Below are 27,390 nucleotides of genomic sequence, written 5' to 3'. Positions count from 1 at the left end.
CTAGAAAATTACTAGGATGTGGGGGACAAGGGAAGAAGGGTTAAATGAAAGCTAAAACATTCAGGGAGGGGCTTGGAATAGCTTTCAGTGGCCCATATCTTCGTTTGCCTTCCTGCGGCTACAGCCCTGCTGGTGGTTTTGTACAAAAGACTAGCTAAAATATACTTCACTTCTAAAAGACTAATTGTTCTTATTTCAAAAGACTTCCATGTTCGCATTTGCAGCACAGTGGAAAACATTTATGAAAGCTGAACGTTAATTTTTATTCTTTGTTCTGCAGCATGAGAGCAACATAATTCACCGGGACCTGAAAGCTGAAAACGTATTTTACACCAGTAACACCTGTGTGAAAGTGGGGGATTTTGGATTCAGCACGATAAGTAAGAAAGAGGAAACACTGAACACTTTCTGCGGCTCCCCTCCTTACGCTGCCCCAGAGCTCTTCAGGGACGAAAGCTACGTTGGGGCATATGTGGATATCTGGGCACTTGGAATTCTTCTGTATTTTATGACGACTGGGATGATGCCCTTTCGAGCAGACACAGTGGGCAAACTAAAGAAGACTATTCTCGAGGGGATGTATGTCCTGCCGCCGTTCCTCTCGGAACCTTGCCAGAAGCTGATTCGGGGAATCCTGCAGCCAGTACCGTCAGAACGCTATTCCATTGAGTACATTATGAACAGCGAATGGATGAAAGGAGTGGAGTATCCGAAGCCCCTGGAACCTTTCAAACTGGATCCAAAGTACTTGTCGGGGAGTGGAACACTCGGAGAGGAAGACGCCGAAGTGAAAAAAATCTTGAACAATTTGGGGGTCACAGAGGAGCATATTCAGAATAACCACAGGAGAGATTCCCAAAGCTCAGTAACTGGGATCTACCGAATTATTTTGCACAGGGTGCAAAAGAAAAGGGCCGTGGAAGCGGTTCATATAATCAGCCAACCAGAATTCAGGAAGCAAGAGTCGAAGAAAGAGCAGTCTACCTATCGCGGCCTCAAACACTCATCTAAGCTCTGTTTGATTTTATAAAAAATGCAGCTGTCTTGGTGTTTGGCAAACTTTGCCGACACCTCTTTGTCTGCTACGAGTCAGCTCTTGTTCTTAGCGTTTTTGTAATTTTGAATTTAAAAAATAAAAAATGATGCCTTAAAATTCCTCATGTAAGATACATATCCAAAAGTAAACTAGTAAAGTATATTATTTGAGGGCTGTTGAGTTTTTAAGCTCAGCTGCAAGGAATTGGCCTGTAAAATCAGGATAAATGATAACTGTGCAGTGCAATTCCATTATATGTTTAAAGTCACATTGTACTTAGTGGGGGTTTATTCCCACTCCCAAGTAGATGAACAATTTTAAGTATAGTTATCATGCAGCAAGTCCCAGTGGGACTTCTGAGTAAACATGCTTAGAATTGTGGCTCAGGCTGCTGTCTGGAACTAACACTGCATTTCACTTGGGTGAGTTTAGACAGCATGTTAAGGTCTGTTAATATAGGTGAACTCTTGCTTCCAGCCCTGCCTCACATGCATTGAGGAGTGTGGGAATCCTTTGGAAGGTCTCCCTAGTTATGTTCGGATTATAAGTAATGATAATAGTTAACACTATTATTAAATTTATTACCTGCCCTTCACTAGCAGGTCCCAGGATAAGTTACAACTCTTTAAATTTCAGCATTAATAACAGTTAAAGCAATTTTCTGTCACAGGAAGAGGGCAGGTCCTGAAAATACACATCTGCAGGCACTTACTGAATAGCACTCATAAATATTTTACCCACTGTTTTTCTCCTCCTCCCATGTGTGTAACATTGTGATCTTTGCTTTTGCTTTTTTAAGGTTCAGCAATGACTCCTAAAGAGAAATTGTACAATTATAGAGTTGGAAGGGACATCTAAGTCCAACCCCCCTGCAGTGCAGGAAATATTGAGGTTCACCCTGTTCCCTTCTAACTCCAGCAGGGTAAGTCTTGAATGTGGAGGCCACTGACAACTCATCTGCTTAATCAGATCTGCCCTCTGGGCAGCCACAGTTCATCCTCCTTGGTTTGGATACAAAGCATAACTACACCAACATGGGCAGTTCAGATAGCTCAGTGTTTATTTTGCAAGGCATCTGCTTCATTGCGTTTGAGGTTTATAAATGTTAGATTTGGTGCTGTGTTCTTAGCCTGTCCATTGCCTGCAATGGACTTGATACATAGCCAGCCTGTGAACAAAACCAAGCTTGGGATCCTCTCCTTTGTTTTTATATAGCCACAGCACTTAGCACAAATGGAGAAAAAAGTGGTGTAAATCAAACTGTTTTTTTCCCAACAAGCCATATCAAACCCAAGTAATTTGCTTAAAACAAACAAACTACAGAGCCCCAGAACACTGCATCTTGTAACTTAGCATAGTATGCATTAGTTCAGAAGTATTCCAAAGCAAAATAAAAACAGGACAAATTGTGTAAGTTTAGTGTAAACACAATGTATTTTACAAGCCAGGAGCTGACTTTCCCTTTGCTTCCAGTTCATCTAGGCCCACCCAATATACTTGCAATGGCCAAAGCACTTACACTACAGCAAGTGTATGATTATAATAAACAGGACCGTTCTAGAGCAGAACAACTTGCAGGCCAAAGGCAACCCCTCACAAGCCCTGTATATGCCCAGCCAGGTTCTCAACACATACCGTTTTTCCCCAAGTCTCTGGCAGGCAGCCAACACTGGTCAATTTTAGCAAGCGCCCGGCAAGCCATCATACATAGCTGGTGAGCAGTGTTCCACTCAATGGGTCACAAGTTGTGCATGCCTATTCTAAGGTAAGTGCTTTGAGGATTGCAGCCTTTTGAGTATTCCTTGCAGAAGTGAAATGGAGTTTTAAATATGCTTGGAATATGAAGCTATTTATACATGACCTCAGAGCTACAGCTTGCAGAACAACCCCACCACACACCTAAAACAATCGCAAGGAGCAAAAAGTTCAGGATCAAATCACGGCTCTTGGGCTGAGCTTTTGACAAGCTCTTTGCATTTTTGTAGAAGCAGAGTATGGCGAAGCCTGCTCTTAAGCAACCTTTATAAAAGATTACATACAAGAGGTTCAAAAGGAATTAACTTTCCAACTATTTCTAAGTAGCCACCAAGAGCACTTAGGGGCAAGAGAGTTTTCTCTCCCAAATGCATGCACTTCTTAGCTTTGCAAAATGATTTCTGGGAAGTGAGAGCTTTAATATTATAAGCATACAACTGGAAACCATGTCACAGACCTCCAACTTTCAAGATGGGTTTGAACCAATATGTCAATGGGGGGGGACTTTCTCCAATTAATAGCACCTTGAAAAACAAGACGATTACCCCCTTTCAAATGCATAGCATGTTTTGAGGGGGTAGAACAAGGCTTGTATTTAAGAGATCGGGTGCTTATTCTGTTAAGGCACATAGAACCCTAACGTTTAAGATAAAATGACTCACAAATAGCTTTAGGTCACATTAATTTCTCTCCATAATGGCTTTTAAAAGAAGTCTCACTTCCACTCTGGATATTAATTCATTAAAATAGAGTAGGACAAGCACAACTGAAGACTTCCCAAGCTTAAACTAAACACAAAGAGTCTTATGGCACCTTAAAGATTAAGTGATACATTTTTTACAGCATAAACAGCTGTAGAACTAAACTTAAGATGTCAAAAGACTCTGCTGTCTTTTTTGCTGCAACAGACTAACATGGCTACCCCTCTGTAAATTTAAATACCTTTTCTTGAACCATTTGCTGATGTTTTAAAACAGTTTCTTAGAGCCCTTGGCCATTTCTGTTCCAAGAAGCTAGCAAACTTTTTTAGTGTTATTTAACTACATATCAACAAACTGCATCAAAAGACAGAGCCTCAAGATTAACAGTTTTTCATGCTCCCAACTAAGCAGTACTGTACAGCAAAACATGGGTATTAACAGTTACTCCCGTATACATCCTCAGCCCTCCCCAACTTTTCCAACTCCCACCTCACAGAGGTCTCTTAATGCTCCCCATTGGAAAGGGAAACAGCAACGGCTTCTGAGTCTGTTTTTGCAGGAATTCTTGGTACCTTCTTGGCAGGGCTAGGGATATGCTGGAAGAGGGGGGGAAGCCACAGATTAGAACACATTATTAAAAAGCACAGCTGCCAATTATCTTACTTTAATTTTGTTTCAAAACTCATTGAGAAAGCCCAGGTATTAGGCAACAGTAACTTAGTTCCAAATACTTTGTCCAGACAATTCTCCATTGGAATCTATCCTGCACAATAAGGTCTCTAGGAAGTTTTCAGAATTGGACACAACATAGGTTATATTTAGATTTCTAGATCCAATTTGAGAAAAGCAGCGTTCCCGTCTTAGAAGTTCAAAGAATGTCAGGTTACACAGCAGCCTTCTCCAACCTCCTGGGGTGTTGGAAATTGTAGTTCCAAACACCTGGAAGGCACAAGTTGGAGAATGCTGGGTTGAAGATTTGTATCAATATTATTGAATTTGGTATTCTGTAATGGGGTTCATTACAACAAAATGGACAAGTATCTGAAATGGAGGAATTACTGACAGAAGAAAATCCAAAGAATGATCATATCCCAGATTTATAGCATATCCATCAATTGCAATGATTTTGGTAACTTTCAACAGCATTATCATGAAATAGTTGGGCATGTTTTAGAACGGAAAAATTCTGCCATTATCCATGTCTAAATGTAATGAAAACCTAATCTATGAAGAGAGATGGGATATGATGCTACAAAAACTAAGACAGAATTCACAAGGTAAATACTATAACCTGAGGAATTGTGTCTTGCTTAGTGCCAAGTATTTTTCTTTTTGCATTTTTGGTGTGGTTTCCCTAAAGTTTCTAGATATTGGGACAGGACTGCTGAGGTTACTTGTGAAATTTCATATTACAGGCTTAAGAAAGGATTTAAAAAATATCTTGCTGGAACTGATAAAATATGCTAGGTGTAAGGGAATACCTGTTATTTTATCAAAGACAGCAAAATGTTTTGTATGCCCGACAATGGAAGTTTGGCAGAGTGCACAAGGGGTGGGGGGAGAGAGAGAGAAAGAGACTGACAAACTGCAGAGGTAAGTGGGAGAAGAACCATATAATATAAGAGCAGGGAAAGGGAGGGTGTGTGTGATCTGACAGGGTTTGTAGATTACTGAAGATTGTAACTTACTGGAATAGCAGTTACACATCCGCTACATGTGCTTAATAGTCTGTAATTTAGTTTTGGTAACAAAGAGAAATAAAAAAAAGGAAAGGTTAGCAAAGAGCCACCCTTTGCTGTGGCTGCTCCACCCATAATGGAGCAGGGAATCATTTTTAAAGCGATTGGAAGCAGACCACATCTTTGAACATTCCCTCCTGGAAAGCATGTTCCCCTCCTCCTTCCCAGGCCCATGTGCACCTTAGCTTCAATCCATAGGTATGCCAGCACCAACTTTAAACAATAGTTAAGGGTCACTGGTTTCCCTGCTTAACCAGAAACCGAAGAGGGCAGGCAGGGAAACAGGCAGAGAGGGCCTTCCAGATAATGGTGTCCGTCCTGTGGAGCGCCTTTCCATCAGATGTCAATGTGATATACTGTATAACTATACAACTTTTAGAAGACATCTGAAGGCAGCCCCGCATGGGCAAGTTTTTAATGCTTGGTGTTTTATTATACTTTTATATCTGTTGGAAGCTGCCCACAGTGGCTGGGGTACTATTATTATTCCGCTCAAGGAAGGAAACTGGTAAGCCAAAACAATTGTTCATATCAGTGCCAAGATATCTATGAATCGCATTAAAGGCAGATTGGGGTGGGGGTAGTGTTAAATTCTGCTCCTGATGTCTTAAACCACAAATAAGAGATCAACGCCATCAGGAGTGCACTAGCCCTTGGATGTTAAAAGAATGAATTAAGAGACTTTTTACACTTACCTCATGAGCAAGGCCCATATGAACAACTTCCACTCCTGCTTCCAAGGGCCCATCACCCAGCATGGGGCGACGAGCATACGTTCTTCTGTGTTTTTCATCCACTCGCACCAAGTACCATGTTCCCTCATATAGATCATCCACTGAACATTGTGGAATATAGTTGGCTATAAAAAGACAGAACGCAGAAGCTCTAAATAAGTTTAGTCCTGGTGTTAGCTTAATCTTTGACCTCACTACATACAGAGTCATGTTGGAAAAGTTCTGGTTTCTTTTATCTTGTGCAACAGACACACACCATGAAGGGATTAGTGCTATGTTACATGGAAGTGCAGAGAACTGAAGCAAGTTGTGCTTCATCTTCAGATGTTTCAAGGGTATTGGGAAGGCAAGCGCCTTCACTGTCTTCTCTATAAGAAGATGCACAGGAGGCTTGCAATGCTCCCAAAGAAGAGTATGAAATGCCTCCACCCCTCCATTATCACACTCCAGTGGAGCTGTGGAAATGGGGCACACAATACACTTTTGTCCACTATTTCAGTGCTTACAGCACGATTAGATTTTCAGTTCCATCATGAAGTTGTTAATCTGAAGACCTGAGAAGTTGAGAACCAGGTCCTGCTGTCCTCTTGATTGCAGTTTTAATTCATGGTTAACTTATAAGCCCATGTTTGGCATGAAAAGAAAAGCCTTTTGCCAGTTCAATATGGGTAGAGTTATCCAAATATTTCAAATCAAAGCTGTAATGGTCAAGTTGGTTAACATATCTTACAATAACCAGAAGGCTTAGAAGCCAACCTCATTATTTTAAAAAGGGAAATAAGCTTTCGGGGCCTGCTTTATCATCAACGGTTACCTAATAGAAGCCATCACTGAATTTATGGCAGACATTTGCAGAACTTAATCCAACCATCGCTCACCTAAGTGATGAGTATCTTGTCTAAGCATCATGTTTTCTGCAAACACCTCTGGCGAGATGCATTTCCTTGAATCGAGCCTTGCCTTCAGATCAGAGAGGCTTGCTGTTATTTTATCCAGAGAAGAGCCTGCAGTAGAAAGCAGTAACATGTTTTCTAAAAAGAATTATTAGTCCCTTCCAATTCTATGATTTGACAATGAAGAATATGTTAGAAACAGCAGCAGCTTGATTTCTTATTATACTGTGAAAGAGTGGGGGCTATTTTTCCAACCTAACCCTGGTTAAACCACAGAGCCTAGGGTTTGCCGATCAGAAGGTCGGCAGTTCGAATCCCCGCAACGGGGTGAGCTCCCGTTGCTCGGTCCCTGCTCCTGCTAACCTAGCAGTTCGAAAGCACGTCAAAATGCAAGTAGATAAATAGGTACTACTCCAGCGGAAAGGTAAACAGCATTTCCGTGCGCTGCTCTGGTTTGCCAGAAGCGGCTTAGTCATGCTGGCCACGACCTGGAAGCTGTACACCGGCTTCCTCAGCCAATAAAGCGAGATGAGTGCCGCAACCCCAGAATCATCTGCGACTGGACCTAATGGCCAGGGGTCCCTTTACCTTTAACCCTCATGTATTATAGCTAGCTGTAGTAGTACCGTAGTAAAAGTTCATTAATTGTTATATCAAGACATAGCTTGCCCTTTCCTAAGTTCTCAAAACATCATAAGAGGCCAGAGATGAGGCCAGATCTGTTGTAGCCCAGCAACACCTGGGCAGCAAATCCCTAACCACTGGCACCCAATAACCTATGGAGGGCTAAGAACTTAAGAAGAGCCTGCTGGAACAGGCTGAAGGTTCCACAACCCTGGGCTAGACTCTGTTCAGAAACAGGAGTCTAAATTAAAATACTGGCTGGATACTATCAGTGACACACTAACTTTACAAGTGGGTTGTGTATAGGAAACCTTGGTGATTTTACTCACCAGGGGTTGCATCTTGGCTAACTTTGATGGAGTAGAGGGTAGCAGCAAACCCAGAGCCATAAGAGAAGACTCCAATCCTCTGCCCTGCCAGTTGCTGAGGAGAATACCTGCATGCCAGAGAACAAGGTGTTAATGAAAAGTACATTAGAGAAAATACACAAATATTTTGTGATTATTTGTCTAAAAGGATTTAGTTGGCTCGTTCCTAGGTTAATGAAACCTAGGGCACATAGAATGCTTCCTTTCGTCCTTATCCCCAATCTCAGTGCCAGCAGCTCTAGGTAATAAGCTGTCTCCATCCTGTACTGCCTTCAAATCTTTTCCTCTCTTTCTGCTAACAAGCAACCACTGGCCATGTAATTATCTTCAAACATGTAAGAGTTTAGCTGAAGGCTATTGGTTCTGCCTCAAGTAGAAGATTACCAGTGTTCAGACTCTCTTCCCTCTTTCTTCAGCTGCAAAGCCAGGACTTGCACAAGTGAGTTATCCCAAATAACTTCTGGTACATGTAAATAACTAAGGAAATGCACAGTATGGCTACAAAGATACACAGATGTTGATAAAAACAGGTGTGCTAGTTTTAGTTTGTTTGAAGCAGTAACAGCAGCGTGGAGTGTGTTTTATCAAAAGCACACAGATATTCTGCGAACTTATGATTGTTCATGGAGCAGCTCAGTAGCCACAGTTCCTACTGCTGTCTGCCCAATATAGGTAGTTGCCATCTATATTGTTGGAGAAGTTTTAATCTACAATTAAGTCACCTTTGTGCTTTAAATTTTGTCATTCAACTCAAATATACGGTGACAATTGTCGCAGACTTTTCAACAACTTTGGACATCACCTTTAGATGGTGTTTAATTAGTTTCAAAAGGCAAAAAGCAGCAAGGTTCAGCACTGCTTGGTAGTTGCACTCATATCTGGGAATTATTTCCTTCTGAAGTGTGGTGTTAAAGTTATAGCTGGTCACTCAGTAGAGAAGGGAAGGCACCCTGCGCATTCTCAAAGGCATTCTGCTTTTTACAAATTTCACAAGAAGAATGTGGGGCTGAGCCATTACCTAAAGCAAGCTTGTCCTTTAGGAATCTGATACCCAACATCAGTTAGATAATTATACAAACACCTCAAACCCAGCTTCAGATCCTTCCTTCCTTCATACTTACTGTGCTAGGATAGAAGCAAGGCAGCCATAGACAGAAGGCGTGTACATATTTCCATTCTGATTGGATACAAGCAAGGAAGCTTTGGTTTTCTGACTGAAAATCTCAGCACTGGCCTTCATAAAAGCTTTTTCCACATCACGGTCAAAGTAGGTGTCTTCTAGTTTTATATCTCTGAAGACAGCAAGGGGAGCATTTAGAAGAAAAACTAAAATCTTGAAAGACTACTAGAGCAGAAGGCTATCAAACCTATAAACATGCCATGTCTGCTCCATTTGATTTCTAAAGTTATCCCAGGTTGTTTTGTTTTTTTAAGGCACCCAGATTGTGCTACACAAGACATATCACTTTTCCTTCAGTCATACCCATTTCAATTTGATATAGCCAATTTATTATACTGAAGAACATGCACAATTTTAATTTGAAGTCACACACTGAAATATTTACGGTAGTTCCAATACTAACTTTCACATTGGCCGTGTTCAGGCAATAGTGAAGAAGCTGCTTCTTTCCTTCTGTTCTCAGTGTACCTCAATGCAATGTAAAAGTCTATAAAGCCATTGTTTCCATTTTTTTCTGAACCAGAAACTTTGGTTACAAGCTTTGAACATTAAGAGACATCCACTGGATCAGGCTGATGGCCCATCTGATCCCATATCCTGTTCTCAAAGTGGCCAGCCAGGTGCCTGTGGGAAGCCTACAAAGAAGGGCATGAGTGCAATAGCCCTCTTCTGTTCTAGCTCTTTAATATCCTTTGAGAAGAAGCTGAGATCTTAAACTTTAAACCATGTTTTTAAAATGCTAGCTTGCCTTGAAGCCAGTATCCAGGGTTTCCCCATGTTTGGTCCAAAATGGAAACTATGGTTTTGCAGATTTTCCACAGTGCATTCAGTCATATGGAGAAGCGGGGAGAGAAATAGTTGTGTCTGTAAATGAAAGCCTTATTTGCATAGCTTATTATACAATCATCCAAACCAGGCCAAGAAATGTGTTAGCCTTGATGGTGCATTTGCTGCAACACAATGAGATAGCAAAAGAGAGTAAATTACTAGGAAGTAAATTCCACACATGGACTTACAGTACTTCCAAGTAATGGTGATTAGGATTAAGCTACACCGTAGAATAACCTTATCCTCTTTGGGTTCCCCAGGCTATCTTCACATATTAAAATCAAGCTAACTGCTCCCAGTTTGTCCGCTATTGTTAAATAATCAACCTACCGTAGTGATACATTCTTTTCCACCTATTTTCCCCCCAAGAAATCTTTGCATAAGATGAATCTTATCAAAACAAAGTTTAAGGCAGCTATGAAAGGGCATTCCAGATCCACTCCCTTAAATTTTAAGAGCTACAGTATATAAAAAAGATCATACATAAAATGGATCAATGTCAGCTATAGAACTACTTCCAGATACAAGTTTATTGATGTTTCGTACTGAAGAATTTTCTTATTTACCTAAAAGCTTCCAGGCCACTATAGATGCCATTTTCTTTTGTGGGTGTCTGATCATTCAGAAAGTCATTCAGCAACAGACGAGCTACAGATTTCTGTACAAGTTTGCAGTATGGAGAGTGAAAGATCATGAAACCAAAGTCATTCAGGGTGAAATCTTTGTCAACTCCCTCTGGAATAAAAAAAGAAACAGGACATGGATGCTATTCCGCCTAAGTCCTATGTACACTTGCTTGGGAGAAAGAACTACTGAACGCAGCAAAGCTTATTTCCAAGTAAACAAGCAAAAGATCAGGCTACAAGTTTTAACATTTGAGTTTTCTTACTTCTGCAATGTGAAATTCGTTTTACACTACCTTTTATTTAAAATCCCAACTAAATTTGGGATGGGCTCAGATCTTTGCTTAGAGCAGGGATGGGGAATTTATGGCTCTCCAAAACCTGGACTAAACGTTCCATCATTCCTGACCAGTGGCTATGCCGGGTGGGACTGATGTGAGATGCAGTTGAACAACTTCTGGAAGGTCACTGGTTTCTCATTCTGGTATCGGAGATTAAGTACACTTTAATCCTCTGCTCCAACAACTTCTCACCCTTATCACATCTTCTTACTCGCCTTCGCATTTCTATTGTGTGACACAACTCATTTGCTTATGGCATACTTTGTCTACCTCCTACTCCCATGCTGTTGGATATGCTTGGAACCAACTCTTGTGTCCATCAACCTGGCCTCAGAAGAGCCATGGTGTATCAGACCACAACCCACCAAGCCTAGCATCCTGTGCTCTCACAGAGGCCCACTAGATGCCTGTGGGAAGCCTGCAAGCACAACCCAAGTACCGACCCCACTGCATGCTGCCTCCAACAGTGAAGGTAGAACAGAAGTCACTGTGTCTAGTAACCCAAGCCTAGATCTTCCTCCCAACACCCCACTCTTGAAACAAAGAAATTTCCTCCTAATCAACCTAGCTGTTTCTTATCTATTGCTCCACTACTGCACTACTCATCTATCCCATTCTCATCACTCATTGTCAATTCCTTTAAAAATCCACCCCAGCCAGAAAAGGCTGCTTCCCTGCTAGAAATATTATTATAGCAATGAATGCCTGCCTAGGTTTACTTTTTTCCACCTTCTTTTCTTTTTGTCTTCTCTATTTTAGATTGTAAGCCTAGAGCAGGGACCATCTTATTATTGATCACCACAGGCCACCCTGGAAGCCTTTTGCAGCTGGAGAACAGGATAAAAATACTTTTCAAAATGAAATCTAATATAGGGCATGTTCAACAGTAATCCCATGCCGCAGGGGCAGATGTGTGAGCAACGGGCTATAATGTGCTTGTGGTAGGCATTCAAACACAAGAGACTCTGCTCTCCTGAATCAGCAGCAGAATTCTGTGCAGTCATTTGCTATAGCTGGCAAAATGGTTTATAAGTCTGTGACAGTTTTCCAAATTCTGTGGAAGAGGACAGGATCCGAGAAGCTGGTGGGGGGGGGGGAGAGAGAAATGCCTTGATTCTGCAATGGTACTTTCTAGCAAGACATACCTTTCTGCCACTGAGCATGGATTTTCTTGCGATAGACAGTGTAGCAGCGATCTAATGCACTGAGGTAGCATTGTATGGACAGTTTCCCATCAACCACAGGATACTCAGATACCATATCAGGCTTATAGAAATCATAGGCATGCTGCATGTGGGTCCCTCGCAATCCTAGGGAAAAGAAGTCAGACTTGAAAGAGATGCTGCAGTGAAGTCCATTAATAAGGTACTCTTCTTAACTCAAAACATGACTGACATCCTATGCCTTTTTAAAATGTGGGTTTTTTGAGGGGGGGGTTGGGTTGTTGTTTTTATTTGATTAGGTTGTGGTGTGGTTTTATATTTTGATTTTATTCTGTGAACCGCCCTGAGACCTCCGGGCATAGGGCAGTATATAAATTCAATAAATAATAATAATAATAATAATAAATAAGATGCACTTTGTACAACCAAAGATTAATCTGCTGAATGTGGGAGGTGGTGGTGGTGAACAGAAAAGTTATTCCACTTCGCAATATGATCAGGAAAAAGAATACTAGAATACTAAATGCCGAGCAGTACAGATAGCTATTTGTTAATATTTTAACAGGCTGATGTTCCAGGCAGCTCACTTGCAGAGATTACTGCTCACACAATCAGTCTACTCATATGAGCTCCAGAGGAGTGAACACATGCAGGTTTATGGCTTTCATTCTGTGAACTGGAAAATTGCTTAATTTTTCTCATAAGGGCAAATCAGCATAGTTTGAAATCTAGGAAAAGGCAATCCTAACACTAGCTTGCTCTTGTGGCATTTCACAAGTGAAGAATGCTTGCACAAGCTGTTCATTTGAACTAAAATACTGCTGGAATCTGCTCTATGAATATTTAGCCTGCAAGAGAAAACTAACCTCTCTCAAAAATAAGAGGTGCATTTGGTCCCACAAGCATAGCAACAGCACCGGCTCCTCCAGTTGGCCTAGCATTTCCAGTGGCATACACTGCTATGTCTCCAGCAACAACAAGTGCATAACGCCCTGAAAAACACAAACAAATGCTGTAAAAAAGCTGCATAAAAGTCATTTTTAGCTGAGGCTACATTGGCTACATTGACTGCAATGCTATATACACGTGTAAAAAGGTAAAGGTACCCCTGACCATTAGGTCCAGTCACGGATGACTCTGGGATCGCGGCGCTCATCTCGCTCTATAGGCTGAGGAAGCCGGTGTTTGTCCACAGACAGCTTCCGGGTCATGTGGCCAGCATGACTAAGCCGCTTCTGGCGAACCAGAGCAGCACACGGAAATGCCGTTTACCTTCCCGCCAGAGCGGTACCTATTTATCTACTTGCACTTTGATGTGCTTTCGAACTGCTAGGTGGGCAGGAGCTGGGACAGAACAACGAGAGCTCACCCCGTTGCGGGGATTCGAACCGCCGACCTTCTGATCAGCAAGCCCTAGGCTCTGTGGTTGACAGTAAACCCTACAGAATTCAAAGTAAATATGCAGAGAATTGGGCTGCGTGGTCACTGGGAAAAAGATTACAAGAAGTCAATCTGAAATTCCCACAGCCACCAATTAACATGCACAATAGTTAATGCATACAAAGTTATTCTCACACAATTTTGTTTGTCATACAAACATCCTGTTAAGCAGATCATTTTTGAGCAAGGAACAAAATTGAGGGCAATTGCAGATGGGCAGCTTAGGAGTCACCGGGAAGTTTGGAAAGAGGGAGAAAAGGTTCCAATTAGCATAAGCACTGAATGCTACAGTCACTGATTCAAAGTATGTTATCCAGTCTGATTCCACCAGCTAGTTTGCATTGCAACCAATAGTATGTATGTTCAGTACAGATGAGTGAAGTGCTGGCTCAGTACAAGAAACTATTAACAGGTTTAGTGGGATAGGAGCTCATTTTCACAGGCCAATTGTATTCCTGCAAAATCTTACTCCCCTGCTTGGTATTTGCAAAGGATCACTGCCCTCTGCTTTTTTTCCTCTTGTAATATCCACTAAGCATGAATGAGCATAGTGGACTAGGAATTAGCTTTTATCAAGCCTTCCTGAAATCACAAGAACAGGACAGCCAGGACTTCATAGTCCTGAAATGACTATTATTTACAGGATTAGATCTGTATGTCTTTCCTTTCCTTTCTCCTTTCCTTTCCTTTCCTTTTTTTGGCAAATTATAAGAAATACTGATTGCTTGAGATGTCAAACTCACCGTCCCAGGAACTGGATTCAACCCAGTTGATAGCATTGAAGAGTGCAGCAGTGCCACCATAGCATGCATTGGTTGTGTCAATGCCTTCCACGTCTGTGTTGCCAGATTCTTCAAAAAGCTGCATCAGGACAGTCTTTACCGATTTGGACTTGTCGATGATCGTCTCCGTTCCAACTTCAAGTCTCCCAATGCAGTTGTAGGAGAGACTGTTCCTCTCCATAAGCTTCTGGACTGCAGTGAGGCAAAGCGAATTGATATCCTCCCTATCCGAGCAGAAGCCCATCTTGGACTGACCCAAGCCAATAGTGTATTTCCCTGCATCCACGCCATCAAACTTCTCTAACTCTGCCTGGTCAACATATTGGGAAGGGAAGTAGATCTCCAAAGCAACTATTCCCACATCTTTTGGCCAGCAGGCTTCAGCATTCACAGGAAGAGATCCAGGCATGGTGGTGTAGCTGAAAGAAAAGAAGTTAATAGTGCTTATTTGAATGGAGTGAACAAAGCTTGATTAAAGTATCAATGGATTCAGTGAGGCTTACTGAAAGCACAGGGGTGGAGATTAAAAGTTTTGATAAAATATTTTGACTCACAAGCAGTCCAACAACTAATAGGGCAATGACCATAAAAGCAGGTATGTAGAATAAAAGAATTAGAAGTGCATCCAAAGGTCATCTAATCCAACCCCCCAATGCAGGAAAGACACCTGGCAGAGTGTTCAAAAAGCTACTTCGGAGCAGAAGAGGAATCTGACAGTTACACTATAGTCTGCACAGCTGTAATTCTGCCCACACCAATCACTGATTTTAAAGAGACCAAGACTACAGCTGCAATCCCAAACACATTTTAACAAATTGTCATGTATGTAGAACTGGAGCAGAGCTATTTTATCCCAACCTCTGCTGTCCAGCTGATATGTAAGCCATTATTAGCTGACACTACAAGTCTGTACAGGCAACTGTACTACTCAGATTGAGAAGATCTCTTACGTCAGACACTCTCAAACCAATTTAGACAAGGAGGTACTCTGTGTACAGCCCCATAACCACAGACATTCCAACCTGCAGCAAAGAGGCCATGCCTTTCTAGTCAGTGTTTTTAAAAACACTGCACCACCAGGGTCCTCTTGTCTCTGTGTTACAAAGAATAGAATCTTGGTTAATCTCATCATACCATCTACTGGCAGTTAACCCCACCCCACCCCACCCCAAAAAAGAAGAAAAAAACAACAACAATCTTACTGTTGCAGGAAGGGGAGGGGAATAAAGGCTTGCAGCTGCTCCCTACAAGTAATATAAACCCATCCCTTTGTTTATATTCAGATTATATTCAGATTTGAACAGCAACTGAAAATGATACAATATTTGCATCAGCATGTACTTCGTTCTTTCCCAACTACGAAGCTTGGAGGCAGAGGAAAAATGAAAAGAATATTCTATATGAAGTTGCCCTAAACTGAGTCAGAGCACTGTTCCATAGGGAACCCATGACCATCCATGGGAGTTGTAATCCAACTTCAGTTAGTGAGCCAGAACTTCCCTATCCCTGGACCACTCCAACTGACAGAGGCTTTTCAAGGTCTCAAACAGGGTTTTCCCTCCCAGTCCAACCACTGAAGCAAGTCTTTCACTCACAGAGTGGGGGCGAATTGGGGACATTCAGCATGTGCAGCTTTTTTTACTGGACATCAAAGAGATTCTGAAGGAGTAAAGCAGCATGTACCAGTAGTCTTGTGTAATTATTTTGAATGGCAAATCCAGACACAATCTTTATCTTTATGGAACATCCTGTATGAAATGCAAACTTCAAAGAACTGCCAAATGGATATGAGACAAAAGGCGTATCATCCAACGTGGTATTGGAATGAAGAGAACTTTATTTCAAGTGGGCAGATCATGTAAATTCCTTAGGGAAATAGAAATCCTAATAAAGATAAAGCGAAGAGGCAGGTAGGCAGCTGAAAATGATGGGTAGAACTCTTTACCCTGCATGACTTCTGGGGCTCCCCTTCTGTGGACATTGATCGGTCTGCAGACTGGGACCCACAAGAGGAACACCAACTCTGTCCCAGTATGGGGCCATCTGCCTCATCCAACATGCATACAATGACGCATAAATTTGTAGCGCATGCTTGGAATATTCAAATGCACTCCTTAGTTGTATGGGACCACCACACACAACTCTCACCACTGTGCAAATGAAGTATGGAGACTTGGGAATAGGAAGGCCAGAAGGAAAATCTGTTATTGAATTAATTCTTGCAGATTTGACTAGTTTTCACATTTTTAAGTATGTCTTTTAAAATATTTCAATATGACTTTTTTGTCATAACAACATTTTAAATACTATTTGGAACTTAATAACTTAATTCCTACTGTTAATTCAAGACTGGCATAAGGAAGAACTGATCCACGCAGTAAATAACTTACAGAATTTGCTGCAACAAGATGTGGCCCTGAGTCTTCTAAAAAAGAATCATAGTTAGAGCATGGTGCTGATAATGCCAAGGTTGCAGGTTCGATCTCCATACAGGCCACCTGCATATTCCTGCATTGCAGGGGGCTGGACTAGATGATTCCCAGGATCCCTTCCAACTCTACAATTCTATCGTTTTGATTTTAAATTCAGAGATTAGACAAATTTTATAGAGGTCCGTCTAATCAATGATTATTGGCCCAAACAGCTTGTTACTTGCTGATGGATCATGGGGATAAACATACCACATACAAGGTTTCTATGTTTGCTTTCACAGCCCAATAGTTTATACAAAATTTCATTACACTGGGTCCAGTGTGCTGGGGACCACTTATGCTACAATGAAGCTCAGCCTAGCTGTTTGAATTGTTGTGTTCAATAGTTTTTAGAAAATGAGTTTGACAGATCAACTGACAAAGCTAAATGGAACCTCCAGATTCAAAGGCAGTATCTCTCCGAAAATTAATTGCTGGGAAACAAGAGCAGGGCAGGGCCTGCTACCTACACGTCAGCACCACACTCTAACCAGCTGAGTTAAGTCAAGCCCCAGTTGTGGAAAACTGAGTTGTTGAACCTTAATAGAAAACAACCTTCATAATCAATGACAACTTAAGAAGAAAACAAAGTAATATGGAGTCATGACTCTGAACATCCCTAAAGACAGCAGTCATTTGCCTGCAGTATCAGCTTCTTCTTGGCCAGTAGTTTGCCAAACAATACCTCATATCCATTAAGAAAATGTACCATTGTGGAACGGTTAAAATTAATGTCATTAAATCACCCCACCAGTAATAAGAATGCCCAATAATGCAGCAAAACCTGGTTTCTTTCTCCACCTGAAAATAAGATTGAAACCCTTCTTGACTCATGCATTCTTTAACTACCACACTAGTAATTGCCCAACATCCTGCAGAACAAAAACACAACACAGAAACCATCTCAGCCATCCAATCAGTTGCTCACCTCCAACCAGCAGTACTCCAAGACAGCCCTTTGCTACAGCCCTCCATTGGCACCAATCTCTGAGAAGATTGGTGATGGCTTTTAAACACAGCCCATGCTAGGGAGGTGTATGCTCCTCCCAAGTGAGTCTCCATTGGGCAAAAGGCAGAATGACTTAAATTTACCTGATTTGTGCTTGTCTTGGTTTGACATACCCTTAATCTTACCAGCTCTCCATTCTTTTTGTGCTGCTTACCTCCAACCCACAGAAAATAGCAACTATCAGACAAAACAATTTATCTACTCACTCTTAAAAAGTTTATACAATGCTTTGCTGACTAAGGACCCAAAACAACAGTTTGAAACCCTCTCCAGGAACCAGGACTGACACTGGGGAACTGCCAAATATCACACTGCCGAAGTTAACACTACATGTTCCTCAGTGATATGGTCACTGAAAAAGTGGGTCTGAGTTTCAGCCTGGTAGTGCCACAGCAAATCTGCTTCACTGGTATGTCCTGCAGGGAAAATCAGTGAGTCACACTCACTGCCTGCTTCAATGTGTATACACAAGAACCCCTTTATCAATGGTTTGGGTCTCTTAGGGGGCAAACGACTGCATTGGAGCTATGTTGGCAAAAGACGAAACAAATCCCTTCTCAAACCAAAAATCAAATTGGATAACAACTGTTTACTGTATATATCAATTATCTCTACTATCCTGAGTCACTTCAGATATTTTGTCACGAAACAAACAAATATAAAAATGACCTGTAAAGCCCACACAAGCAGCAGATCATTCAACTATCCACAACTGGACTAATGTTCTGCACACCAATCATAGTCCTAAATACAGTGGTATCTCAGTTTAAGTACACAATTGGTTCCAGAAGTCTGTATTTAACCTGAAGCGTACTTAACCTAAAGCAAACTTTCCCATTGAAAGTAATGGAAAGTGGATTAATCCGTTCCAGACGGGTCCGCAGAGTACTCAATCTGAAGCGTACTTAACCCCAAGTATGAGTATAATTGGTTCTGGAAGTCCATACTTAACCTGAAGCATACTTAACCTGAAGCAAACTTTCCCATTGAAAGTAATGGAAAGTGGATTAATCCGTTCCAGACGGGTCCGCAGAGTACTCAATCTGAAGCGTACTTAACCCCAAGTATGAGTATAATTGGTTCTGGAAGTCTGTACTTAACCTGAAGCGTACTTAACCTGAAGCAAACTTTCTCATTGAAAGTAATGGAAAGTGGATTAATCCGTTCCAGACGGGTCCGCGGAGTACTTAAACTGAAAGTACTCAAACCGAAGCGTACTTAAACCGAGGTATGACTGTACCAGAAGCCTGCCTGGATTAACAAGTTTCATATCCAGATATAACAAGCCCTGGCAACTCTACGATTCTGGCAGAAAGCACAGAAGTGTGGCAGTCATTTGCCACGTATGTTATGCTTAAAAAAGAAAAATGTGGCCATCCATGTTACTGGAGGGACACGGGTGGTGCTATGGGTTAAACCACAGAGCCTAGGGCTTGCTGATCAGAAGGTCAGCGGTTTGAATCCCCGCGACGGGGTGAGCTCCCGTTGCTCGGTCCCTGCTCCTGCCAACCTAGCAGTTCGAAAACATGTCAAAGTGCAAGTAGATAAATAGGTACCGCTACAGCGGGAAGGTAAATGGCGTTTCTGTGCGCCAGAAGCAGCTTAGTCATGCTGGCCACATGACCTGGAAGCTGAACGCCGGCTCCCTCGGCCAATAACACAAGATGAGCGCCACAACCCCAGAGTCGGTCACGACTGGACCTAATGGTCAGGGGTCCCTTTACCTTTATGTTACTGGAAGGATACCTGCGCATACATGACAGAAATACAACTGGTGAACTCTTCTTCCACTGCTAAGGAAACCTCCTTCGGTCAAATGTGTTACGTGTCAGTCGGCTGCTAAAACCAGAGAAGGGCAGGTAACAGGCACAAAGAAAACATGAACACAATGGGGACTGCTTCCATGTAAACACACACAAGCACACCGTGAGGCTTTTTTTTATTTTTAGGGGAGGTGGAGCAAATAGCTTGGCAGCATGTCACATGCTTAAGGTCCCCAGTACAGAGTTGGAAGGGACCGCAAGGATCATCTAGTCCAATCCTCTGCACCCAGCTGAACCCCTAGAGAGCTGTTGCCAGCCGGTGCAAGAATACACTGAGTTGGACGGAACAATGCTCCAACTAGACAAGGCAGCTCCCTTCACTCTTGTGAGGGAAAAGTAGAAGAGAAAGGGGAATTGGGAAGGAAAAGTAGAAGAGAAAGGGGAATTGGGAAGGAAAGAAACCTCTCCCCACCCACACCCTGAATTAAATCAGAGAGCTCTGTAACTCCACTTTCGTGGTAAGGGACCCTTTGCCTCAGTTTCCCTGTCAGGCAGTCAGAGCACCCACCCATATAACTATAGGGGCGGTGCCAGGTCCCATTTTCCTTATGACCCCCCACCATAGCTGCCAAGTTTTCGCTTTTCTCACGAGGAAGCCTATTCAGCATAAGGGAAAATCCCTGTAAAAAAGGGATAACTTGGCAGCTATGCCCCCCACTCCACCTCACCCATAGGCCTCAAGTGGCCAGATAATCGCTTCCATTCGCAACTGAGGCCTTTGCCTCAGTTTCCCTGTCAGGCAGAGCGGCCGCACGCCCTTCCCTCATATATAAGCCATCCAGATGAAAGCCCCCACCACCGCCACATCCCTCAGGAAACATCGGGGCAGAAGCTGCTTCCGCGTCCTCATCGAGGTCAAGGGCGGCGCGGTTCCCCCCGCAACTCCCCCCCCCCAGCCGCGCTTCACTCACACGCAGTGAAACCCCATCACCGGCTCCGGACGGCACCGGGTCGGCCCAGCGCGCATGCGCTCCTCATGGCGGGCCCTCCGGCCCCAGCCCGCCGCTGTCACCTTGAAAACGCGGGGCGCGGCCGCCCGCCCGCTCCCTCCCTCGGCCGCGCCCACTTCCCCCTTCTTTCTGACGCGGCTGAGTAAGCCACGCCCCTCCCTGGCTCGAGGGCGTTCTGCGCTCACTCCGCCGAGCGAAGGCAACGAAGGGTCCCGCGCCGCCGCCTTTTCCTGGAGCTGCCACTGCGCGTTCACTTCCGAGAAGCGGCGCACGGGGGGTGTCGGCGGCTGCAGCCGAGGACGATACGGAACTAGCACACAGGGAATGCGTGGGAAGGAGGCAGGGGAAGTCCCTGCCTCCGAGGTCACTCACGGCGGGGCCCTTTCACACGTGACGCAGGGCAAACCCGGATCGGCTTGCCCGACGCACGTGGCGCGTGGCACCTCAAAATGTAGGCAACGCCTCCTCTGCGTGTACCGTACATAAAGAAATGGTGCCTTGTGAAGGTCAGCCGCCTTTAGTTACTTTGCCTTGAACTCCTACTGTGTATTAAAACAAGCAAGCAAGCACACAACCCCCTGCCACTAGGTTTGCCATATGCAGACGCATCACGAACACACGCTTGCCGCCGCCGCCGCTGCTGCTCAAGTTTCTTGACCTCAGTATTTAGTAGGAGCATGGCAATAGGACTACTGCCGCTTCCATCATCCATGAGCCATGGATGTTGGGAGTTGGAATTCCCACAACTGGAGGCAGAGGCACAGGTTTCTCCCTGTAAATTTATATGAAAAATATTAAAATATTTTTTAAAATCTGATTTCCGTTTCGCAGACCTACATATTACTTGAGCTGTGGCTGAAATGATAATTCCTGAGAGGTCACTTTATGAAATCAATGGGGCTTCTTTCAAGCTACATAGTTGACTAAAGGGGTATTTCAATAGAGGTGACCCAGGAGAGCTTTGTTTTGTAAGCTTGCTGCTTTGCAATAAGGTGAGATGATTGTGAAAGAGCCTACTTGTAGAAGGGTCACTTTAGAATACCTTTTTAAAATGTATTACCATGAGCAATTAGAGGATTAAAACTGATGTATGAGCAACAGCCTTCTGCAAATTTCCTTTCCAGGAAATCATTAAGCAATTGACTTAATCTACTTATTCTATGCCAATCAGCACATCTAGTACATATTCTGTGGTTGGGGTTTTAAAGAAAGGGATATTATGTAAAAGAATTATACACTTTCCCCTTCCTATCTTTGGCAAGAACCAAACGTTGTAGAAGATTAATCCACTGTTTTATGTAAATATCTGAAGAAGTGCATGCACATGAAAGCTCATACCAATGACAAGCTTAGTTGGTCTCTAAGGTGCTGCTGGAGTGAATTTTTTAATTTTGTTTTGATTATGTAAATAGCTTAGAGGTTTTTGATGATTCAGTAAGTATAGTAATCCTGTTAATAATTTTATTGATAAATTTTATTATTACTTGCCTTTAATCATACGGTCTCAGGGCATGTTACAGCAATTTTAAAACACAGTATTTAAAACACCATGTTCAGGCACGTGTCTTTTCCACAAAAAGGTTTGTGGCTATGGGCCATCACCCTTGTATTCACTTTGTCTTCCAATCACAGCAACTTGTATTAAAAAGGTTGTGTGATGTGGCTCAGGCAGTGAATCCACTGCGATAGGAAGCAGTGCTCTACTGCCACATCCTCACCAAGATACTATGGAAGAGCTTTTAGCGAGTGGCTAAAGTTTATCGTTCCCCAGCCTGGTGCCTTCCATATATGCTTTGGACTGCAACCCATCAATCCCAGCCAACACAACAGGGGCAGGTTGAGCCATAAAAATCATAACAACTGCGAGGGGCCATTAGTCATCATTTGCTAACTCACTGTAAGTTCTGCTGCTCCAGAAGTACTTGGTGTTCAAAGATTTTGTACATCTCAAAATCTAGCACTAAAAACAGCCACAAGGCGTCACTGTCTCACAACCACAAGGGTCACTATATATCTACGAGCAAACCTGACAAGACCTTCTCTCCCCCAGATGTAGAATCTGAAAGCCTAAGCAGCCGTCATTTCCTTTTCTTCATGAGAGTCGGAACGTTCCACCCCAGCCTGGGGTAGTCACCGTCTATAACCTGCATTGCTATGTTGTCAGACTACATTGTTCATAGTTTGGGCCTGGATTGCAGCAGCAATGACAGCCTCAGGCAAGTGGACATGTCCTGCAGCTTATTTTTTACTGGTCTCCTCCATCTCTTCACCCAGAGGCATCAGGAGCCCACACAGGGAAATCCAACCCTATGAAAGTGAGGCTCTTACAAAACCAGACCTGAAACAATTCAGAAAGGCATTTTCATCTACTTGCAGCTCACGTTTTTAGGCAGCAGCAGAATACTTCTGAGCCAAACAAGGAAGAACTGTACACAGTCCAATTTCTCAAGTCATTTCAGGGAAAGGGGGGGGGAGAGAGAAGAAGAAGAGAATGAGGACACATTAAGATTAATATAAGAGTTTTCAGAAGAGAAACTTTCAATTTCTGAGCTGCCAGATGCAGCAAAACACACATTTTAGCAAGAAAAAAATTACATGGAAGACAAAAAAAAGCATCATCCTCAAAGTTAGAAAGCATCTTGAAGTTTCAGGTTTATGCCAGAATAAATCTACTAGCCACAACACAGCATCCATTTTCCATCTTGTCCTACAGGCAGGCTACCCTCAGGGGAAAAATCTCAAGAGGCACTTGCTGTCCCAATGTACTTCAGAGGCTGATACAAGAATGCCTCGGCCTTTCAAAAGCAAACAATACTATGAAATCATGAAATACTAAGGCATGATGTATGATCAGTTGAAAAACAGACTACATGGTACAGCAAGATTAAATGGACAGGTACCTCCTAGAAACTGGAGGTACACTGAGCACTAAATCCATTAAAGAAATGACAATGGCATTTCTTTAATGGGTTTAGTTTAATGACCTACATTGTATATTCAACTCTGTCTAGTAAAGATCAGTGTCCAAGGAAGAAGAGCAACAGGGTGTGTGATGTGATGCAACCACAACTACGCAGTCTCAGTTTTAATTGGTAGCGATAGAACTCTTTCCACTGTGATCAGAGACTTTGCTGTAACTAGATCAAGCCAAATGATTTTTTAAAAAAACAGACAAGCCACACCTGATAAATGCTCTGCCCTTATTTTAAAACAAGCATCATATTGGCCTCCCTATGGCATTCTGTGGAAACAGGAGGTCACAATCCAACACAAAAGTGGAACACTTCACAAATTTGCATATCCTTGCACACCAGTCTCCATTGAGATCCCTCAGAAAGATCTGTTAAGAGATGGACCGTGGAATCATTAAGCAAGCTCTTAGTTTAAAACCCAGCAAGTTCAATGGGACTTACTTTTTGTGTTGTGTGTAGAGGATTTTAGCCTTATACTGTACTTAGCAGAGGTGGTATTCTGTACGTGGCTATACCACTTTAGACTTGCAGGCAGCGACTTGTGAGATGGAACGCTCCTAGAAGCAAAAAAACCTCTGGCACATCTGAAAGAGGACTCTCTGCTAGAAGTATTTCCCACAAGATCAATTCCTCCCCACACCATATGTAGGGATTTAAAAAAAAAATCCTAGGGAAGATAACTGCAGATAGAAGTGGGAAATTTAACACCAGTAGGCATACCTGCCAACTCCTAATCCAGTTCTGTTCCTTGGTCAATATGCACACTGAAAAAAGCACACTTGGCCATTTTTAATGCTCTAGAAGAGAGGCATTCAGTGTGGCACCTGCCAGATGTTATGAACTACAATTCCCATCATCCCTGATGATGATGTCATGATGATTCTTCTGGAGTTGTAGTCCAAAACTTGTGGAAAGTACAATGTTTATGACCAGTACTGTAGAACAGTGTTTCTCAACCAGTGTGCCTCCAGATGTTTTGGGACTACAACTCCCATCATTCCTGACCACTGGTCTTGCTAGCTAGGGATGATGGGAGTTGTAGTCCCAAAACATCTGGAGGCACACTGGTTGAGAAACACTGCTGTAGAAGGACCTGATCCAGCCAATAAAGCTGCACTTCTCTCTCTGCTAGAGTTCAGGGACTTCCCTATGGAACTGCTAGTCCCTAGGCTACATCCCCAGAGTAGGGTTGCCAAGGTAGATTTCAACAACAGTCACCACAAAGCTCTAGCAACAGAGAGCTCATTCACCTTTGCTCCACATTTCTAAGCAAAGGTCTGGGCTTCCCAGGTCTGGTTCAAGTGGGGCTGTTTTGTGCCCTTTCCCCCTTTCCCCACAGAAACCTGCTCTTTACTGCTGAATCAGAACAAATAGGAATCTTGCTCCAATTCAGCGTTAAAAATTGGGTTTTCTTGGAGAAAGCTTTGGGCAAAAAGGAAATGGTTTAGCACAAACCAGGGAACCAGAAACCTGTTCCTAGAAAGTGTGGGTCAAAAATTAAGTGTGGATGAGCCCTTAATTGCTCTAGGGTTATATGTCTGACCAGGCACAAGAAATGCCCACTAGGTTCACAGAATGCATTTATTTCTTAAGACAGCAAGATCTATCAGCTTTAGAGTTCTCCTGTCTATCCTAGAACAAAGGCCAATCACTAAATCTCACTTGGTAGCTGTACTCTACAGTAATTAACAAGTCAGCTGAGCAGATTTATATTTTACAATTAAAATTACCCTGGTTTTAATGTCTGGTTGATCAGAGGGTGTAGCTGGCTTGTAATGAAAGAAAGCAGGGTTCCTAAAGTAGAAATAATTCTGGTTGGGTGGGACATTATAAGCTTCCAAGATTTTAAAAAAGCTGAGAGGTTCTAGTTTTTATTCCAGAGCTCACAAACTACAGTGAGACACAATTTCCCCACCACCCAACAAAGACATTGGTGGCTGGACTCGGGCTGGGAAATGAACTGGTGCTCAGTTTATAGCAAGCAAAAAAACCCTTCTCAGAGTATCTCCAGATCTAACAAGGCAGCCTATCTGGATCATCAGGGAAAAGATTTCCTCGCAATTTTTGGGTTTTTCGTGGCTTCCTTGCAGAAGTCAACTGCAGCTGCCATTCCTAGATAGCCACTTTTGGGGAGGCAAACCCCACTAAACTTAGTGGAAATAAAAATAACTGAGTAAATGTGTTCCATAGGGCTGCACTGTTCAACAGCAAGCAATTCTTTGACTTGGCATGTCTTATCGACTTCTGTACTTTGGGGGTGTGCTGTCATACTGGATCACTTTGGGCTAGTATAGGGGGGAGTGGCCCAAGCCTCAGCCTCACATTGGTACAGATCCCACCCCCACCCCCCAGCTGTTGAAGTGCAACAGCCACCATTTTCAGTAGAGACTTGCCTCCTTGCAACACCAATGCCCCATCTTCCCGCCCAGAAAACAGCTGCCACTGGTTTGTCTGCAAAAATGGGCAAACTGAACAACAGGTTTTGAGGGGTACCTCTGGAATTGTCATAGCATCCAGAGGAAGAGCAGAGAGTGGCTTCTTCAGCCTCTGCCACCTTACCTCCCTCTTGCTGGGCAACACAGTAGGGGAGAGGGAGAGTTCAGCGCAATAAATACATTCAATCAGTTTTTTTCCTGCCAGTTCAGCCTCCCTGTCTAGGTGCCATAAGGTGCCATATCTGCACTGCTTCAGAGGGAGGATGCAAGTGAGTGAGGGAGAGATTCCTGTTCCCTTTTGCTCACCCCCTTTCTCTCTGGGTGGAGCAGTGGAAAGAATTGGGCTCAGCCCCACCCCATAGACACACACACAGAGATCTGAGAGACAGCCCCAAAGAATCCTAGCAAGAGGCTTCCATACCTATGCTCTCCCATTAGGCAGGGTTCAGTAGGGCCACCCAGAGAGAGTGGGTGAGCGAGCCAGAAGCAGCTGCTCCCAGCAGGGCAGCCCCACCTAAAGTGACGATAAGGCGTTCAAACTGGCAGAGCTGCTCTCTCTTGCTTATTGCCTCTCTCTGGGCAACCTTGCTGGGTCAAAGTAGAATCTTACCTGGTAGAAGAGCCTCCTTAAGGGCAGGTGAGGAATCAGAGGTAGCTGCTCCTTGCAATCACCACTTGCTCAATTCCACCACCACCACCCCAGGCAACTTAAGTGATCTTTCTCTTGAGGAACAATGGCATGTTAAGGAGGCCCTACCAGAGACATGTTGCCAAGCATCCCCACCCAAACAAGCCTGCTGAGTAGAAAATTATTCTCTTTAGCAGAAACACTGGGCATAATGACATCCTGGGTCCTATTTAGTACTGGAGAACAGGTGTGGGGGACCTTTGGCCTTCCAGGTGTTGCTGATCTGCAACTCCCATCATCCCCGCCCAGCTGCCACAGCTTACAGGGGCTGTTCAAAGTTACAGTTCACCAAAATCTGGAAAGCTAAACGTTCCCCATCCTTTCCCCAGAACAATTATATTCCTTTTAAATGTAACCAGGGGCCACATATTACTACCACTGCCATCCGAGAAAACAGTCAGCTCTAGAATTGCAAGTACCCCTAAACTTTGATCTGAGCACCTTAAAAAAAACCTAATGGTCTTTGGAAAAAATCAGGGACCTAGTTTAGGTGGCGATCCTAGTCAGGTCTACTCAGAAGTAAGATCCTCTGAATGCAATGGGGCTTACACTCAGCTAAGCTCGTGCAGGATTCCAGCCTTCGCTTGCAACCCTAAGCACAATTTACCTGGTGACTTCTGCGGGGCTTTCTTCTGCGTAGACACAGATGCGATTTCTGTGTTAGCACACCTGGTCCTGGAGGAGGCGGGGCGGGACAGCTTCAATTTAACACCAAACCAGGCAGGTGCTCCCTATGCACCCGACGGAAATAAGATCCCACCCACCTGTGTGCAGCGATGGCTCGTTCTCTGCAGGGTCCGCGCGCTGTCTCTCGGCTCCTCGTCCTGAATGGGAC

General features: G+C 43.3%; 2 protein-coding genes across 11 annotated transcripts in view; one reads left to right on the top strand and one right to left on the bottom strand.

Annotated features, from left to right (window-relative positions):
* NIM1K (NIM1 serine/threonine protein kinase) overlaps positions 1–2,944 on the top strand; it is a 31,429-nt gene extending 28,485 nt beyond the window's left edge. For all 3 annotated transcript variants that reach the window (XM_088653178.1, XM_035100392.3, XM_088653179.1), the window contains exon 4: positions 281–2,944. In XM_088653178.1, coding sequence (XP_088509304.1) covers positions 281–1,030 — 750 coding nt within the window. In that variant the 3' untranslated portion in view covers positions 1,031–2,944. The remainder of the gene's footprint in view (positions 1–280) is intronic.
* On the bottom strand, positions 2,074–27,390 carry HMGCS1 (3-hydroxy-3-methylglutaryl-CoA synthase 1). 8 transcript variants are annotated; one of them, XM_088653175.1, is made up of 11 exons: positions 27,163–27,390; positions 23,874–23,989; positions 14,169–14,626; positions 12,852–12,977; positions 11,968–12,132; positions 10,425–10,593; positions 8,972–9,142; positions 7,812–7,918; positions 6,844–6,969; positions 5,927–6,090; positions 2,074–4,088 (listed from the first exon to the last, which is right to left on the bottom strand). In XM_088653175.1, the coding sequence occupies exons 3-11, from the start codon at positions 14,614–14,616 to the stop codon at positions 3,996–3,998; spliced, it is 1,569 nt and encodes a 522-aa protein (XP_088509301.1). In that variant the 5' UTR covers positions 14,617–14,626; positions 23,874–23,989; positions 27,163–27,390; the 3' UTR covers positions 2,074–3,995. The 8 variants fall into 8 exon arrangements, with proteins under 8 accessions (XP_088509301.1, XP_088509300.1, XP_034956280.2 ...); XM_088653174.1 differs by having other exon boundaries at positions 27,320–27,390; XM_088653177.1 differs by lacking the exon at positions 23,874–23,989 and adding an exon at positions 5,181–5,220 and having other exon boundaries at positions 2,443–4,088.

The sequence above is a fragment of the Zootoca vivipara genome, chromosome 10, assembly GCF_965207765.1.
Source record: "Zootoca vivipara chromosome 10, rZooViv2.hap1.1, whole genome shotgun sequence".
Lineage (NCBI taxonomy): Eukaryota > Metazoa > Chordata > Lepidosauria > Squamata > Lacertidae > Zootoca > Zootoca vivipara.
Note: the sequence above shows the minus strand (reverse complement) of the source record. Positions and strands in the feature narration are given on the sequence as shown.

Bases quoted from the DNA above. Each gene is read 5' to 3' on its own strand.
- HMGCS1 (XM_035100387.3), bottom strand. From the start codon at position 20,477: ATGCGCGCTGGGCCGACCCGGTGCCGTCCGGAGCCGGTGATGGGGTTT. The intron at 9,143-10,424 runs GTAAATAAGAAA...TGCTGTCTTCAG, and splicing joins AGTGGCCTGGAAGCTTTTAG to AGATATAAAACTAGAAGACA. The intron at 6,091-6,843 runs GTGAGCGATGGT...GTCTTTTTATAG, and splicing joins ACAAGATACTCATCACTTAG to CCAACTATATTCCACAATGT.